Source organism: Delphinapterus leucas, chromosome 1 (genome assembly GCF_059928025.1).
Source record: "Delphinapterus leucas isolate spDelLeu-1000000601 "Yukka" chromosome 1, BTC_Dleu_Yukka2, whole genome shotgun sequence".
Taxonomy (NCBI): Eukaryota; Metazoa; Chordata; class Mammalia; order Artiodactyla; family Monodontidae; genus Delphinapterus; species Delphinapterus leucas.
This window is the reverse complement of record NC_143129.1, coordinates 144716266-144735632: the sequence shown is the minus strand read 5'-3', so window position 1 is coordinate 144735632 and position 19367 is coordinate 144716266. Positions and strand designations below refer to the sequence as shown.

Sequence of the window (19367 nt, the reverse complement as noted above, 5' to 3'; positions counted from 1 at the left end):
GAATCACATTTAAAAAAGGAAGAAAAAGACTTTGTAGGCTCTGTATTCAGGAAGGGAAAATAAATAAAGAGAATAAAAGGGAATCCTTAGGGAGCGGGCTAGAGGAGGAAGTGTGGAAAAGGAGGTTTGGATTTAGAGGAAAGGGAGCATTTGGACCAGGTGTTCTGCTGGGTGTGGGTGAGGTAGAAAGGAAAAGACACACAGTCCTGGCCCTGGAAAGCTCCACGTGTCATCCTTAGCCCTGCTGTCTGTCTCATCCTCGTGTCAAATAATGAGCAAGCCTGCCAGCTCTGCTTCTGGGCTTCAGATCTCTTTTCTCCCTTGGACTCTCACCAGCATTCTCCTTGTCAATCTCTTAATCCAGACTCCCCCATCAATCCTTCACCTGGCAACCCAGGCCTTCCTAAGACAAATTTGCCCATAGGTCTGTCAGTGGCTCACTGTCCTCTGCAGGATAAAGGGCTACAGGGCAGTCAGGACCTCTGGCCCCCACCCACCTTGCTGGCCTTCCTCTTAACTCTTGCGGTAGCCAGCATGCAGGCTGTTGCCCACACGCGTGTGTCTGCACATGGGCTCCCACTGCCTAAAATGCCCAACTTCCTTTCAGCCCCCATCCATCTGCAGAGATAGTCCTCATCTCTGCTCCCAGGTCTGTGTCACCTCCTCTGTGAAACCTCCCTGAACCCCCGAGGGAACACCCACTCCTCTGCGCCTCCACTGCACAGGCTTGTGGCCAGCTGGGGTTTAGATTGGTCTGCCACCTGCCTGTCTTTCCTTCTAGACTAGGCTGTGAGCTGCCAAGACTGTAGCACCCGATGCAGGGCCCAGCAGCCAGTTGCTGGGTAACCCCGGGGTTGCAGGAAGGCTTACCTGGCCCGGAGGCCTTGTTCCCATCTGAGCTGTGGGGACTGAGGGTAGAGATGGTTAACCTCAGAAACAGAGTGTGAGTACATCACTCCTTTCCTCAGAACTCTCCAGAAGGTCCCACTGCACGCTGAGGAAAACCCAAACGCTCAGACTCACAGCCCATTATCCCTCCCACCTACCTTCTGCTCACAATCCTTGCTGCACCACCCGAGCCCGGCCCTCTCTGTTCCCTCCATGGGTAATGCTCTTGCGCAGACAACCCCCAGCCTCTTCCTTTGCTTGAATGCCTGCCCACCCTGTTTAAAACTTTTCTTCCATAGTCCTTGCTACCACCTGACAAGCTCTCACATCTTATTTGTTTGTCTGTCTCTCTCCTCCACCTAATCAACCCCTAGAGGGCAGGGATTTTACCTGCTTTGCCTAGCGCTGTATACCCAGCGACTAGAACAGGCCTGGAACACGGAAGGAGCTTAGGAACTATGGGTTGACTGAATCCACGACCCCAAAAGTACTCGGGAGGGCGCGGCGGGGCCGGTGCTTCCCGGGGTAGGGGTGGAGTCGGGTCGGCCACGCCCCCAGAAAGGCGGAACCAGAGGTACAAGGGCCGGCGCAGCCCGGAAGATTGAAGGAAGGGCACTCACGCCGCCGGAAGTTGTCGAGCGATTCTCGGCGTCTGGACCGTGGCAGGAGAGCTAGGGAGCTGACATGTAGCGGCAGGAGCAGGACGCGGGCTCTGACGACGCCATGGACTCGTTCCTGGAAAAGTTCCAGAGCCAGCCTTATCGCGGCGGGTTCCACGAGGACCAGTGGGAGGAGGTGAGCGGGCCCGGGGTCTCCGCAAGTGTGTGTGTGTGTGTGTGTGTGTGTGTGTGCGCGCGCGCGCGCGCGTCGTCCGAACTCCTGGGGCCTCCAGGGCGCCGAGGCGCCTCCCTCACCTCCGAGCCCTGCCGCTGCCAGCGGAAACGTGGTTTCTACTTGAGTGTTAAAAATCGGCCCCGAAGTTTTGAGGGTCCTCTTAAGCTGCCAGTACGTTTAGGTGTACAGGTTTTGGAGTCAGAAACCTGTGACTCCACCACATACTGGCTGTAATACTGGGTCAGTTATTTCATCTATCTGAGCCCGTCCCCTCATTTGTAAGATTCCTCGAACTGTAACACCAGTCTCGTGGGATTGTGGCAAAGCTGAAGTGAGAGGGTGGGTAAAGTGCCAGGAACATACGAACGCTCAATTGATGGTGATTACTACCACTCTTATAAGAATGTGAGAACTGAAAGATCTTTAGGGATTATTCTACACTCTGTTTTACAGATGGGAAACTGGGGCCTGGATAGGGAGAGAGAAAGGCAATCATGAAGATTTGCAAATTATGATGAGTAAGAAAACTTTGATGTAGAGACATGGAATTGGATGTACTCAGTGGAAAATCTTATTTATGTAGTTCATTCTTCTCTTAACAACCTCCAGGAATTTGAAAAGATCCCCTTATTTATGAAGAAAGCGCCATCAGAAATTGATCCCCAGGAGAATCCTGACTTGGCTTGCCTCCAGTCAATTATTTTTGATGAAGAGCGATCTCCAGAAGGTATCTTCAATGACTCTAACATTTGTTTTGCTTCTCCATTGAATTGAGATAAAGTGTGAGTCAGAAAGCTTCTGATGGATAACAAGAAGTAGTTAGCCCAAGCTAACTTGTCACTATTTATTCCAAATATACTTCTTTGGATACCTACTAAATGCTAGGCATTGGGGATACAGGAATGAATGAGACTGCCCTCAAAGGTTACATTCCAGTGGATAGCCAAACTGCCCTAAAGAATCAGGACAAACCTGTGTGATAAGTGCCAATGTGTAACTATAGGTGCTGTTGGAATACTAAAGGTGGGGGAGGTAGGAGTGGGCTTTCACTGGGTGGGAAATTTGAACTGAATTATAACAATTTTGTAGGCTTTTGCCAAGTTGAGGAGGGTAATTTGCATTCCAGGTACTCAAACAACACGTGCAAAAACAGAAGTGTAATTTTCCCCTGTTTCTTCTGTACTTAAAAAAAAGTCCTCTCAGACTTCCCTGGTGGTATAGCGGTTAAGAATCTGCCTGCCAATGCAGGGGACATGGGTTTGAGCCCTGATCGGGGAAGATCCCACATGCCGCGGAGCAGCTAAGCCCGTGTGCCACAACTACTGAGCCTGCGCTCTAGAGCCCATGAGCCACAACTACTGAGCCCATGTGCCACAAGTACTGAAGCCTGCGCGCCTAGAGCCCATGCTCTGCAACAAGAGAAGCCACCACAATGAGAAACCCGCGCACCGTAATGAAGAGTAGCCTCTGCTCACTGCAACTAGAGAAAGTCTGCATGCAGCAACGAACATCCAACTCAGCCAAAAATAAATAAATAAATAAGCAAATAAATAAATAAGAAGAAAGCAAAATAATATTTGAAAAAAAGAGTCCTCTCTTCAAGAGCTAGGATAAGTATATATATATATATATATATATATATATATATATATATTTTTTTTTTTTTTTTTGCGGTACGCTGGCCTCTCGCTGTTGTGGCCTCTCCCCTTGCGGAGCACAGGCTCCGGACGCTCAGGCTCAGTGGCCATGGCTCATGGGCCCAGCCGCTCTGCGGCATGTGGGATCTTCCTGGACAGGGGCACGAACCAGTGTCCCCTGCATCGGCAGGCGGACTCTCAACCACTGCGCCACCTGGGAAGCCCAGGATAAGTATACTTTTTTCCTTTATGCTTTTTTTTTTTTTTTTTTTTGTAAACACTTAATAATCTACCTTGTAAAATATTTGGAATTGATTGTAGTTAAGTATGTGTGACTTTATTTCTCCGTGGTGATACCCAGTTTTATAGCATTCGTTTTTGAGTTTTCTTTCCCTATTGGTTTCTTGTTTTTGTTTGTCATATATTACATTATTGCATGATTTAGAATTATTTTTAATGAGCCCTTTAAAAAATAGGAAGTAGTGATCATTTTTTCTCTTTTTTGCAGAACAGGCCAGGACCTTTAAAGACGAGGGCAATGATTACTTTAAAGAAAAAGACTATAAGAAAGCTGTGATTTCGTACACTGAAGGATTAAAGAAGAAATGTGCAGACCCTGATTTGAATGCTGTTCTTTATTCCAACCGGGCAGCAGCACAGTACTATCTGGGTAATTTATTCCATTATTTAGTACTTTCTAAAAAATTAACTTATGATAAAAACAACTGTGTGATGGCTAGTGGAGGGTTTGAGAATGTCGGCGGAAGAGGAGCTGCTTATCCCAGAAGCCTAGGATAGCTTACTCTAACTGAACTCTGCTTTTCTAGATAGACTTGGTGAAAAGGGAAACCAGGTAGGTTCTATAATTCTTGCTGTCTGAACCAAATGAGTAACATCAAATACCTTAATACATGAGTTGGTATGATCTGGAATTTTTGAGCCCAAATGCTTCTACTCTCTCTCTCACAAAAGAAAGTTTTTTTCTGGCCTCTTCTCAAGGATGCTAGAAGGGTTAAGGCAATAGAGTTCTTTGTGTGAGAGAAACTGTATTAATACAAGGGAGAATTTCTCAAAGAGTATTCTGTGGGACCTTTGAAGTAAAACATTCTTTGAACAAGTAAATTTGGACAGTGCTGCTGCTTCATGGGAGATCTGCAGTGCACATTAGTATGTTAATGCTGAGAAAACCTACAGCAAAGAACCTTACCCTGTGATTCTCAGGTTTTATAAGCCTCCTTTTCAAGTAACACTTATTAACATGCAGGACTGTTCTGCAGACATGATTTTGGGAAACACTGATTAATTGTTTGGGTGGCATTATTGTTGGTGACTATAGTCTTGGTCGTATTAGACCCATGTTTCTTATCACAGAGTTTTAGAGAGGACCTGGGAATGACCTCAGCCTTTTCTGAGGGGCTGGTAGACAATAAGCCTTGCAGTCTAGCTGGGATAAGTCTGTTGGGACTCGTCACCATTGGAGCAGAGTTTCTTTCTAATCATAGGCCGCTCCAGCTGTCTTCTCCTTTAGAACTTTAGAGATTATTTGAGCCAGCCAGCCCCGTCATTTTACATAGGCCCAGAGAGCGACCCCTTTGGTTAGTGCCAGAACCTTGACTAGAAACCCACTCTTCTAACTTCTGGAGGAATACATTTTCTTCATTGAGCAAACTGAGTTCTTGTTCCGTGCTAGGCACTGGCATCATAGAAGTGAGTTAAGACCTGACCTTTCCCTAAAGGAGCTTAATTCATTTACCTATTCAGTCAGTAAATAGAAAGCATTTACTGTGTGTAGGCACTGCACTGTGAATAAGAGCTACATAGTTCCTTTCCTTGGGGAACTAAAGAATGTCATGTATAGGGCTAATAAGACCAAAAACACCTTGAAAGAAAAAAACCGCATGTAATGTGATAACCAGAGGAGCAAATGTGTAATATTCAGAGACATTCCTTAAATGATGTCACTGGTATGGCTTACAGAGCACTTTCACATTTTTTTTTAATCCCTCTTGACCTCATAGCAGCTATGTAAGATAAATGAGGTTAACAGCTTTATCCCTAGTTAGCAGAGTAAGAAACTGTAGTAATAAATGTAGTAAAATGAATTGTTGAAGGGTACACAGTGCTAGCATTAGGATGTGGAATTGAGTTTGATTCAGAATACACTAAATGGAAGACCCCTTTATCCACGCTTCCGGAGGTACCTGGTGCTGTTGATTCTTTAGTCCTGAGTACTTTGTAGGTTCTACAGTATAGCTTGGTAGCTTTGAGTTTTCCCCCTGCTGGCTTAGAAGTCAGTTTTCTCAAGCCTAATTAGGCATTTAGCCTGTGTCTCTTTGTTCTCCAGCTTTAAAATGTGTTCTCTGTTGTTCTCATTCTTGTTGTCTCTGTGGATTTATGGCTTTTTTGTGGCAGAGGGGAAGTGGTAGGGGTTGAACTGCATGTGTTCAGTCTACTGCCTTTTACCAGAAGTTTTTGGATTTCTCTTATATGTATGTTTTCCATAGTTAGGATCATGCTGTTCTTCCAATTTTGTATTCAGTTCTTTTCACTTAATTTTATAACATAAACAATTTCACCTGTCATTAAATTATTTGTGAATACTATTTTAATAGCTACATAAAGTTGCATCATATGGACATACCAGGGTTTACACTATTTGCTTTACTATTCTGCTGTTGTTGAGTATATAGCTGCTTCTGGGTTTTTTTTGTTTTGTTTTGTTTTTTGCGGTACGCGGGCCTCTCACTGTTGTGGCCTCTCCTGTTGCGGAGCACAGGCTCCGGATGCGCAGGCTCAGCAGCCATGGTTCACGGGCCTAGCCGCTCCGCGGCATGTGAGATCTTCCCGGACCGGGGCACGAACCCGTGTCCCCTGCATCGGCAGGCGGATTCTCAACCACTGCGCCACCAGGGAAGCCCTAGGTTTTTTTAAGTAATGCAAAAATGAACAAAGTTAGTGATAAAGTTTTTCCAGTAATTCTGGTTTTTCTTTAGGATTTGGCAAAAAACTATGACTCACAGGCCACATCTGGATCCCTGACCTCTTGTGAGCTAAAAGTGTTTTTTACATTTTTAAAGGATTGTAAAACAAAGAAGAATGTATAACAGACCATATGTAGCCTGTAAAGTCTGAAATATTTACTATATGGCCCTTTAGAGAAAAATTTTGCAGACCCCCAGGCTAGAGTTTTAGAAGTGAAATTAATAGGTAAATACCAAGCTGTTAAGTAATACTTACAGTATAAACTAGAAAGTGAAAGTCTATCTCATGCCTCCTAGTTTGGATAACCAGTGTGTATGATTGCACACCTTTTTTAAATGCACTTACAAATATGTATGTGTGTGTACCTGTGTCTGTATATTTAGATTGGTTTGTTTTATAAAGATGGGCTTCTATACACATTGACCCACCACTTAAAATAATATAGCACAGACATCCTATCATGCTTCTACATGCAGAGCTGTCTTACTCTTTTAAATAGCTGTATAGTATTTAGTAGTATGGATTTACCATAATTTATTTCATCATTACTAAATTGAGGGTATTTAGGTTATCTCCAGCTTTTCATAATTAAAAGTAATGCAGCAGTTAACATGCTTTTAGATTTATCCTTTTACATTTTTGCAAGCATTTTTTTTGTTTTGCTTTTTTGCAAGCATTTTTTTTTTAACATCTTTATTGTTTTGCAAGCATTTTTAAGGATCAGTTCTTAGAAGAGTATTGTTGGGTCAAAGTGTGTGTACAAAGTGCATGCCAGTTTGCTTTCTAATTTACTCTTAGAGTGTCCTTTTTCCATATCTTCACCAATATTGGATATTATCTGTTTTTAGTTTTTACCAATTTCATGTTAATTTTAATTTCTCTAATCATTAGTGATGTTGAGTATCTCTCCATATGCTTACTAGCCATTTATAGTTGTTCGGTGGGTTGCCTGATGCTGTAAACATTTCTAAGGTGCTTGATGAGCACAACTATATTTTTTTCTATTGGGTTGGCCAAAAAGTTCGTTCAGGTTTTTCTGTAAGATGCTATGAAAAACCCGAACGAACCTTTTGGCCAACCCAATATAAACAGTTGCTCTGATTTTTATCTCTCCAAGATTGTGCAAGAGTGTTTTTGTTTCTACACACAAAATTTTGGAAGTAATCTGATCTCAAAACGTGTTTTCTCTTTTACTGAATGGTGTTTTGTTAGGCAATTTTCGGTCTGCTCTCAATGATGTGACAGCTGCCAGAAAGCTAAAACCCTGCCACCTGAAAGCCATAGTAAGAGGTAAGTCTTGTAGAGCTGTAGTATGATTGTCATCGCGGAAAAGCTGGCATGCACTGCACCAGAAGTATTTTAAGCTTTGATATGAAGGTGCTAAGATACTAATGAAGTCATCTTATTTTTGCCATCTTGATATTAAGTCCTTGTCAACAGCAACATGCCATTTTTAAAAGAATTCCCCAGAGAATAATCCAACCCTCTGTGTTTTAAGAATTTGTAGAGAAATTGAAACTTCTCATTTTAAATTAATAAAGATAAAATTAATTAAAATAAAGCAGTTTTAAAAGCCACATTCTAATTTTTTTTCCAAACTAGCTGATTGAAAGGCAAGATCTTCAAATGCCATGTTAATGTTAATTAAAAGATAAGTTATGGGACTTTGGCTGCTAACTCAAATGCTGAGATGTTCCCAGATTATTTTTTCTCTTGTAGTCTGACCTTTGTGTGTAATAATAGTGCTTTTATTACTTTTATACTTCACCTTTTCTTTGAGAAGCTCAAAGGTGATTTGTAAACTTTAATTTATTCATTACATATTAATCTCTGTATCCTCATGACCAACTTAAAATGCTTTATCAAAGTTATTGCTTAATTAATCATGGTTAGGGGGTTTAAGTAGATCTAGGTCCTTCAGCTGTAGGGAAAGGAGGTACTAAACAAAGATGGGCAAGTAAATTGAGTATAGTCCTGTGGAATTTGCCACAGGCTGGAAGTCTGTACTTTGATTGAATTGTCACTTTTACCTTACTATGTGACCATGGCGAGACACCCACTCTGAGTATCAGTATGCCCATCTCTGGAAGATCAGGTTGGATTCTATTGACATTTAAGCCCTTACAGTTCTGATATTTTTAAATTCTGTGGAAAGCCCAAAGAGGCTAACTGGAGACAAAACATGATTAAAGGAGAGGCAGCTTAAACTGGTAGCCATCAAGAACAATTTTAGGAGAGACCTGATGTCTTTGGTCTTGCCATTGCTTTTGTGAATGACTGAGACAAATTCTGCTTTCTCTCTCCATTTAAAGAAAGCCATCTGAGATGAACTTTATTCTTCTCATTTATAGATGAGGAACCTGAAGCTCAGGGATGCTCAGTCCTTTGTCTAATGTTTAGTTGGTAAATGACAGCCAGATTTCCAGTCTAGATCTGTCTGATTCCAAAGACTGTGTTCTTTGCCACTAAGCTGTAGCCTTCCCTACTTTAACAGTCCTTGATACCAGAAAGGCTTACAGGAGTTTTGAGCTGAATGAGCCCTAGAAATCTTTCTGATCTAAGATACAAGAAATAGTCTTCCTTGTCTGGGGAATGTACTACAAGGGTCTTTATCATCCATTTTCCCTTCAGGGTACTGGCTGGTAGCTGGTTAAGGTTGGGGGTCCCTTTCAAGGATGGCTCTTCCCATGCCTGTTGTCCACAGATACTAAGGGTGCTGGGTTCTACAGGTGCCTTATGCCATCTGGAACTGAAAAACTATGTCGAGGCTGTGAACTGGTGCGATGAGGGCCTGCAGATAGATGCCACAGAGAAGAAGCTTCTGGAAATGAGGGCTAAAGCAGACAAGTTGAAGGTTGGTGGCAAAATCAGCCAATTGGCATTTGCTAATTAGCATTAATTAATTAGCATTTCCCAGATTGTATCTTGGGTCATTGTAAACTTTTTCTTCTTTAAAACAAAACCCAGGGAATTCCCTGGCGATCCAGCGGTTAGGACTCGGCGCCGAGGGCCACGGTTCAATCCCTGGTCAGGAACTAAGATCCCACAGGCCATGTGTGGGATCAGCCAAAGCAACAACAGCCAGCCAAACAACAACAACAAACAAAACCCAAAATCAGTCCCTACCCTTGGCACTCTGGAGGATACAGATAAGTAAACAAGCAAGTACATAAATAATTATAATATGATAGAGGCAAGGAAGAATACATAGTACTTGATAAATTTATGACTATTATGATTTGAATAAATAGATTAGTGCCATAGTCTAGTCTGCACACTGAGTATAGCTATTGAAAGAGAGGAGGGGAAAGGACAGTTAAACATTTAAGCAAAATCTTAAGCTTCTATAATACTGTGTAACTCCCAGCATTAAGACACCTATAACTTGCTCATGAAATGCTACATTTCTGGCACATAACAGCAACAGTGATGATAAAATTAACTCTGTAGTCTGTAATAACAGACTGCCAACACTACCAAAAAAAAAATCCAACATTTAGATAGCACTTACTGTATTATGTTCCAAGTGCTATTTAAAAATTTTTACTTATATGAATCCATCTGAACCACACACAGTCCTATAAGAGAGGCACTACTCTAATTCACCTTCCACTAGTGAGGTAGCTAAAGCAGAGAGATCAGGAAGTTGCCCAACTCACACAACTGGTGAAGCTGGGCTTCAAAGTCAGGCTGTTTGGCTCCAGAGTCCACATTCTTAGTCCTGTGCATTATTGCCTCACAAGTCTGTTCAGTACAAATCCAGACTTGAGTTCTCTTGATTCCTGGTATAGGTTCACTGCTTATACTATGGAATGGGAATTTTCAGTGCAAAGGGAGCCTAGAGCTGACCCTGAACAGGGATAAGTTTTTAGTCAGAGGTCATTTTGGTCGTATCTACAAAAGTAGATATGTGTGGACCCACATGGCTCAATAACAGAATTCTGAGCCTAGGCAACTAGGGGAGGGCCAGAATTTCTAGAAGTGGTATACACAGGAGAGAAGATCTAGAGGGCTACTGTGGAAGGCCATCGCCGAGCTTATCTGCAGAAAAACCCTTGTTCGACCTAAATGAAAGCTTTTAGGTCCTGCAGCATAATTAAGGGGAGATTTCAGGGCCCAAAAGCCTGGCATTAGGTATAGGTGACATTGCTTGCAGAGTATCAGGAGTATACCCTTTTATCTGAGTATAAATTGATTTTGGATTCCCATGTGCTTGGTATATGTGAGCAATAGACCCATATGGTTATGTTAAGATCAGACAAAATAGACTTCAAGGCAATGACTGTTACCAGAGATAAAGCAAGGCATTTTTTTTTTTTAATGATGAAAGGGTCAGTTTATCAAGCATATTTAACAATTCTAAATGTGTATGTACCTAATAATAGAACTTCAAAATGTATGAAGCAAAAATTGACAACTCACAGAAGGAAGAGACAAATGTATAAATAGGTAGAAATGTCAACATCCCTCTCTCAGAGTAACTGATAGACTTAAGTAGATAAAGAAATCAGTAAAGAGAAGTGATGTCAGCAAAAATAGCCAGCTAAAGACCCGGAAAAATTTTCTCCATAAAGTCCATGGAAAATGGACAAAAATGCTCAATCAACTTTTTCATAACTCTGAAATGAATGGAAGGCTTGCAGCAATCTGGGTAGTGTTGGTTCAAGAAAAATGGCTGAACCTCCGTAAGAACAGCAAGCTTTGTGGCATTTTTAACTTGCCCTATCCCCATCTCCTCCCTCCCTTGTTGCATAGTAGCCTTGAAAGCAAACAGCCCACAATCTTGGTGAAAATGAGCAGCCTGGCGGCCACCAGAAACAGAACAGGATTAGAGCTCCTTCAAAGCCCCATTCCCAGAGGATTGTCATTATTTGACCATCTAGAAGATCCCACTTACAAGTTGTTTTTATTTGACACATCTTGAAGCTATCCCAGTAGGAAAAGCTTTTTCACAGAGTGTTGGTGTAGGAGGCATTTGTTAAAGACAATTTGAGGCAGTTATTTAAGATTGCATCTGCCTGAGGCAGTGGAAAACCCCTGAGGCAAATAATAGGCTTACCAGAAAACTTAAAAGGGAAAGCTGGGGAATGAGATTCTGTAGGGGCTTTGAAAAGCTCCAACATATTCCTGGAAATCTAGAAGGTCACATATGTGCTCTTGCTATGCATGTGCTCAGGAAAGATCTAAGAATGTCCTAAGCTCTAACCTCTGGCTGATTTGGAAGCTTTGTGCCAGCAGGAAATGAAGGCTAAGGCTGAATTGTTAACTACTGGGGTGATTGTTGAAGCCTTGTCCAAACATGCCTGCAGAGCCCCTTGGCAAAGACTGGGAGACTTTTTGGCTCCAGGCGTTTAGGGAAATCTGTCCAGTCATTATCTCACCACTAAGCTAACTGGAGACTTCAGTAGTCACATATAACAGAGAATACAGGCTTTACAGAATTAGTTCAGAAAAGTCACTAAACAAACAATAGCGACAGCAACAACAAACACTGGGGAGGGGAGAGAGAGCATATGCTTTCCAGAGTTGCCACATTATATTATTTTAAATGTCCAGTTTTCAACAAAAAATTACAAGACATGCAAAGGATCAAAGTGTGGTCCATATCCAGGAAAAGAAATCAACAGAAACTGTCCCTGAGGAAGCCCAGACATGAGACTTAAAAGGTAAAAAACTTTCAACCAGCTATTTAAAATATGTTCTAAGAACTGCTGCCTGAAAAACAATGCACCATCTAGAAGTTGAGAATTAAGTTTTATTCAGCAGACTTACTGAGGACTTAAGCCTGGGATACAGCCTCTCAGACAGCTTTGAAGGACTGTTCTGAGCAGGTAGGGGAGAAGCAAAGATATAGGAAAAAAAAAAAACCATGTGGTCGAACATCAAAAGACTACTGCTAGTTAAAGAAACAGACATTTCAAGTTAATGAATTTAGTGCTTTTCTATATGGGGGGATGGGCTTATTGAAATTATTCCTTTGATATGCACGTTAACTATAGGACCAGTATTCTGTTTTTTTCCATGCTGAGCATCCCTTAGTATGCACCATCAGGGTGGCTGCAGTGGCTGATGGCTTGATGGCCACAAAATTCTTTGCTTACTGAAATGGCAGGTTACATTCTTTGCCCACAGTGCCTCCTCTTGATCATAAATTCGACCAATGTTTGGGAGGCATTTCATGACCAATTTTTTCCCACTGAGCTGGGAAGGCTCATTCCTAGATCAGGCAAAGAGCCTGTTGGTAGGCTACTCAATGTGCTAATTTTGGATCAGGTTCTACTGATAATCTTAAATTCTTTGGATCGCCTGTCTTACTAGTCTGTTATTCAGGAAATGTTTTCCCTTGTTGCTTCTTCCCATATCTAGAGTTGCACTATTACAATTATTCTGTGTAGAGTTGTATATATGATCAACTGCCTCAAGATGTTTAACCATCATTAATTTTGTTGGAGGCCTGGTTACACATTGGGTAATGCAAGAGACAACAATCTTATAAAACAGACAGGATATAAGTAATATAGCTAGTAAATTAATAAAGTTGTAGTGCAGCAAAGAGAGGCACAAGGTATAAATAATTTGAAAACAACAAGAGAGCAAGTTAAAATAATGGTTAGTATAGCTAGTTGTAATGTTGTCACAGTAAGCCATCAGGTCCACAGGGGAGCCAGCTGGAGAAGCCAAATGCAGGAGGGATCAGGTAGAGAGAAAAAAATTAATGTTTCATCTTTGTTTACAAAGGTATACTTTCTCAATTTGTTGTAGGTCATGGTTGCCAAAAGAGGAAAGCTTTTCGGGAAAGCCAAGATTAAAAGCTGGTATATTTCAGAAAAAGTCATAAAATTATAAATCATATTTATCAGTTCATTCAGTCCCATGTAATTATGTCCTGTTGATCTAGATGGAGGCATTGGGTTTTCCATTAGAGTTTTGTAATTTCTTTTTTTTTTTTAAATGTATTTATTTTATTTTATTTATTTTTGACTGCATTGGGTCTTCGTTGCTCTGCACAGGCTTTCTCTAGCTGCGGTGAGCGGGGGCTACTCTTCGCTGTGGTGCGTGGGCTACTCTTCGCTGTGGTGAGAGGGCTTCTCATTGTGTTGGCTTCTCTTGTTGTAGAGCATGGGCTTTAGGTGCGTGGGCTTCAGTAGTTGTGGCTCACGGGCTCTAGAGCGCAGGCTCAGTAGCTGTGGAGCATGGGCTTAGTTGCTCCGCAGCATGTGGGATCTTCCCAGACCAGGGCTCGAACCCGTGTCCCCTGCGTTGGCAGGCAGATTCTAAACCCCTGCGCCACTAGGGAAGCCCCTTTTGTAATTTCTTACCCATTTCAGTGGTATGATCTAAAAGTTATCAGAAATTAATATTTTTCAAAGTCCTTGTGAATCTTCTTGAAGATTTTCATTTTTATAAAAGCATCAAAGTAAAATAGTGATTGTCTGTAAATGACAAAAGACTTAAAATGGCATGGTTAAAGATCTGATTACAATGTAATTGACAAGAAACTTGGTTATTTCTGTGACATACAACATTCTAAGATAATAATTAGAATTATGACTGATAACATACCAGGACAATAAGATTTTTAGGAATTCCATAGAAAATTTGGAATATCTATATTAACATTTACCCACACAGCATAATCTAAGAAGGTTTATTTCCAATCACTTGACAATGTTTTTCAAGTAATTTAACATACCAAATAAACCTAATTAGTTTAATACTCCTCTGAGATGCCTCCGGGTTCCTTTGAAGCTTCCCAGAGTTAGCTGGAGGTCGAAAGAACTTCAGTTAGAATTAGATATTTGGGAAGTGTGTCAAGAATATCAAAAAGATTTTGAAAGGTTTGACTTGGTCAAATAGGATCATAGGTCATTGTGAAATAATACTTATTCACTTAACCAAAGTGACAAAAGATTTCAAAAACAGGGACTTCCCTGGTGGTGCAGTGGTTAAGAATCCGCCTGCCAATGTACGGGACACGGGTTCGATCCCTGGTCCAGGAAGATCCCACATACTGTGGAGCAACTAAGCCCATGTGCCACAACTACTGAGCCTGCAAGACACAACTACTGAGCCTGAGTGCCACAACTACTGAAGCCTGCGTGCTCTAGAGCCCACATGCCGCAACTACTGAAGCCCGCGTGCTCTAGGGCCCACTTGCCACAACCACTGAGCTCATGTGTTGCAACTAATGAAGCCCGTGCACCTAGAGCCTGTGCTCCACAACAAGAGAAGCCACCACAGTGAGAAGCCCTCACACCGCAACCAAGAGTAGCCCCGCTCGCCACAACTAGAGAAAGCCTGTGTGCAGCAACGAAGACCCAATGCAGACAAAAAATAAAAAAGATTTCAAAAGGAAATACACATCACCTAAAGGCAAAGAAACCCATATAATCTGTTATCAAAAACAGTATTCCAAGAAAATTTTTTTCTCTTAATAGAGAAAGGAACCAAATCTAGTCCTGCACCAACCTACTTTTTTTTTTTTTTGCGGTACGCAGGCGTCTCACCGTTGGTGGCCTCTCCTGTTGCGGAGCACACGCTCTGGACGCACAGGCTCAGCGGCCATGGCTCACAGGCCCAGCCGCTCTGTGGCATGTGGGATCTTCCCGGACTGGGGCACGAACCCGTGTCCCCTGCATCGGCAGGCGGACTCTCAACCACTGCGCCACCAGGGAAGCCCCCCAACCTGCTTTTAATAACAAAATCCATTTACCTCATTAATTTAATCCCAGCCTGACCATGTGCAAAACTTCTTTTTCAGGGCTTCCTTTCTACAAACCTTCCACAACTTTCTGTATCCATATTAGTTTGTTCCTTATTTTTCCATCTAGAAACAACCAGCTCTAGGACAAAATCACTTGTTCCCCTTAAAATGTATTTCCATTCCTCATACCTTCTTTTGCTGAAAACACACATCGTACTTTACTTGCATACTGAAACATTTCCCTTGTTGTTTTTAGTGCCTTTAATTACATAGTTTTAACCTTTAAAAATCTTAATCTCTAGCAAAACTGACAAGCAGCAAGTAATTGTGAACTGTTTGTTTTACTAGCATTTCCTGATTGGCAAATTTGGGAATATTCTAGAACCTCTAGAAACATATATCTTATAGCATAATTTCTTTCTTCAATGTGGTACAAGACGTGTCTAATAAACCCAGGCATCTTTAGTTTCCCTCTTGTAAGGAGACAAAAGTAGGTAAGTTTAAACCTGTTTAGCAATTAATGTTCCAGTATTTTATTTGAAATGACTTGGATAGTCAGTGAATTCTCATCATTTAATTTAGCAAAACTCAAGTTACCAAAAATCAGGAGAAACTATAGATAGACATACCCAAAACATAATTATTCCTAAGAGTTCACCTGTAAACTCTTGTCTCATTTACCTTTATTTTATAACTTATGAAGATATCGTCATACTGCGGGTGAAGAATGTCACCTGCCATTATCAGTAAACAGAGGATGTTGCAGCCATCAAGCCATCAGCCACTGCAGCTGCCCCTGACTGTGCACCCTGAGGGGATTCAGGATGGAGGAAAAAACAGGATACTGGCCCTAGATAGTTAAGATATAGCATATATATCAAAGGAATGATTTCAGTGAGCCCAGACTCTTGCATCTTCCCATACACAGAAAAGTGTTAAATTCATTAACTTGAGATGTCTGTTTTTATTTAACAGTAATCTTTCGATGTTCCGACTACCTGGTTTTATGTAGAAACTATATATCCTGGCTCCTCCCTTACCTCTTCAGAGCAGTTCCTAGAGCTGTCTGCCTCCCAGGCTTAAGTCCTCAGCAGGGACTTAAGAGGCTGCCTCCCAGGCTTACGTCCTCAGCAAGTCCTCCAAATAAAACATAATTCTCAACTTTTAGGTTGTGCATTTTTTTCAGTCAACAATACCAAGTTATTTTTTCTTGCCGATAAACTCTGCAACAGAAATAACATGAACTTAGTTAACCTAGGTACAATAAAATTAAGTTATGTCTATATATTGATTAAACCAACAAGCTTAAGCTAGCTCTATTACCAGATACAATTTAATATTGAATATTTCCTAGGTCATGTGAACCTGAAACTCATTCTGGCCAGTTTCCATTATATTTAGAAAAATTTAATTTGTAAGTGCTTACTTTTAAGTCAATTAAATGAGCTCTTTTATAAACTTAATTTTGATAATATTTTCCGGAGGTAGAGACATCCTGTATATATAATGTACACACAGACATATAAACAGACAAAACTAGAGATCTCATAGCTTTAACATGTAGTTATGAATCAGGTATTATAAACTTACTAGTTTATAAATAGCAGTCGGAATAAGTTAAATTTATTTGCTCAGTTGACTAAGGCTTATACTATGTGTGGAAAAGACTTAAGGTTTATATTTGTCCTTGATAAATCCCTTAAGGAGGCTATAAGTTAGATTTTGAGTGAGGGAGCCTTTCCAGCAGTTTGAGTTTAAAAGAGCCTTTTTGTCTCATTTGGTTTCAGGTTTTACCTAATTGAGCTAACTAGGCTCAGTCTCAGGTGTTTGTGGGCTGTATTTACATTTCTGATTTGTAGAGGTTTGCAACACAAAGACAGTTGCTTTAAATTCTCTAAAGAACTAGTCTGCTGCCTAAATGATATTAAAAGATTGATTGGCCCAACTATATTTTCTTTAATTTGCATTTTTATATCAGTGAGAAAATTTCCAACTATCTGAAAATTAAGAGTTCTGTGTTCTAGAACTTTAGGGTTCAATTTATCATGCCTTCAAAAGTTTGCACAAGGCATTCAACCAAGGCTCTCTTTCTGAGTGTATAGGGTAAACCCAGAGCAAAAATCTCCATTATTATTTTTATTGGCCCCTGAATATTAACTCCCAGGTTTTATTTCATATAGTGTGGGCTCAGGTAAACGTTGTTGGTTTCTTTTAGTATGTTTAATTAATATTGTCTGAGGGGCAGATTTATATACAGTCTTAAAATAGGCAGGGGAAGCATTCCCCAGTGAGACGTAATGTCTATCCTACAATATAATTAGGCAAAAGGGATATAACCATCTTACATAAAGCCCATTTAAATATATACCAATTTATATAAACTTTCATCTCCATTCTGTCAACTTTTTTTAAAAAATTAATTATTTTTGGCTGCGTCGGGTCTTTGTTGCTGCACGCGGGTTTTCTCTAGTTGCAGCAAGCAGGGACTACTCTTTGTTGTGGTGCGCTGGCTTCTCATTGCGGTGTCTTCTCCTGTTGCAGAGCACGGGCTCTAGGCATGCGGGCTTCAGTAGTTGTGGCTCTCGGGCACAGGCTCAGTAGTTGTGGCGCACGGGCTTAGTTGCTCCACGGCACGTGGGATCTTCCTGGACCAGGGCTCGAGCCTTTGTCCCCTGCATTGGCAGGCAGATTCTTAAGCACTACGCCACCAGGGAAGCCCTATTCTGTCATCTTTTATACCTTTAAATAGTTTCCATCAGGATCTGATCGACAAGCCTTGGTCTTAACAACAGTCCCAGAAGCTTTCTTTTCTTTTTATCCCTCAACCATTTAATCTATTTTTGTATAAAAGGCTCTGGGGTCCCCAGTGAGAGATTGAGCCAAGGCACTCAGGCCTTTTTGTCAATCTTTTAACTTGATTAATTGGCCTAACTGTTGCCCCAAGTAATAGTTGGTCAGGTATCTCAGTGTAGTTTTTTTCTAGCCTTTTAAATATATATATATATATATATATATATATATATATATACACACACACATACACACACACACGACACATAGTTTTTAAACTGAGGTAAATAGAACAGACTTGTTTGGGGCCCTTTAATGTTGGGGACCAATAGAGGGTCCCTTTGGCCCATCCAGCCTTAGGTAGTGTTGTATCAGAACCTTTTTAATCCTATTAATGTTCATTTTATTTATCCCATTTCTTAATAACCGTCTAAAGATTTCTTTATCCATTTGGGATGAGACCCTTTAAAATTTCCACCTTGTTGGGAAGAAGTCTCTAGACTTTCTTTCAGTTTTTTTCTTACTTCCCTGTTAGTCAACCTAATTAACATGAATTATCCTAATGTTTTTATTGGCATCTGTAAGACCCACTGAGGGGAAGCAGAGACCACAAATAAGGTTTCCCAAACTGTTTCTTTTGTTTATTTGTTTTAAACTAAGGAGTTCTGGGAATTCCCTGGAGATCCAATGGTTAGGACTCCACGCTTTCACTGCCTAGGGCGCAGGTGCGAAGTAAGGTCCTGCAAGCCATGTGGCCAAAATTAAATAAATTAATTAGATAAACAAACTAAGGAGTTCTTAGGTTAACCATTTTACATATATATATTTTCCACCTTCTAATTTGGCTTTATCATAGGTACCAATAAAATAGCTGTTTATAATGAGAGCTCTCTAAAAAATAATACGAATTTAGAATTTTCTCCAATTTAAAAGATCCATTGTCTGGCCATTAACTAGATATATCCTAATAGTGACTCAAGCCAATAAGATGCAAGAGGCGTCCCCACAGGAGAGTGCGAAGGATGCTGCCTATACAAGATCTACAAAGTGTACTCCCAAAAATAGCGTAAGAAAGTAAAGGCCTTTGTTGTACAGGCTGACGCAACTAAGGTTCAGATGACAAAAGCCCCTGAGAATTGGCACAGTCAGACAAAAGACTGCTCAGAATCCCAGTCTGTTCGATTGGTTGTGAAGTGTACACCATATGTGTACCTTCCAGATGTCAGAGAACAGGCTATTAAAACACACACACACACACACACACACACACACACACACACACCACATTGAAGAAGATCAGGTAGAACGTTTTCATCTCAAAGGCACAGGGAGAGAAATGCAAGTTCCCTCTAGAAGGGCTTTTGTTTCTTTAAGGTCAGAATTCTGCAAAGATGTTTTATCAAGCTGTCTTTCTCTAACTTAACTGCAAACACAATAAAAGAACCTCATCTTGGCCATTTTCAGGGTGAGATTTCCTTTAATTACCAATTAAGTAAGTACAAGTTTTGTATGTACATAAACCTGGCTGGGGT

General features: G+C 41.0%; 1 protein-coding gene across 1 annotated transcript in view; it reads left to right on the top strand.

Annotated features, from left to right (window-relative positions):
- Positions 1-1531: 1531 nt before the first annotated feature.
- The window catches only part of TTC4 (tetratricopeptide repeat domain 4), a 42690-nt gene continuing 24854 nt past the window's right edge, over positions 1532-19367 (top strand). Inside the window, exons 1-5 of the mRNA XM_022575765.3 lie at positions 1532-1683; positions 2332-2449; positions 3868-4029; positions 7554-7631; positions 9071-9195. Of these exons, the coding sequence (XP_022431473.2) occupies positions 1612-1683; positions 2332-2449; positions 3868-4029; positions 7554-7631; positions 9071-9195 (555 nt within the window). The 5' untranslated portion in view covers positions 1532-1611. The remainder of the gene's footprint in view (positions 1684-2331; positions 2450-3867; positions 4030-7553; positions 7632-9070; positions 9196-19367) is intronic.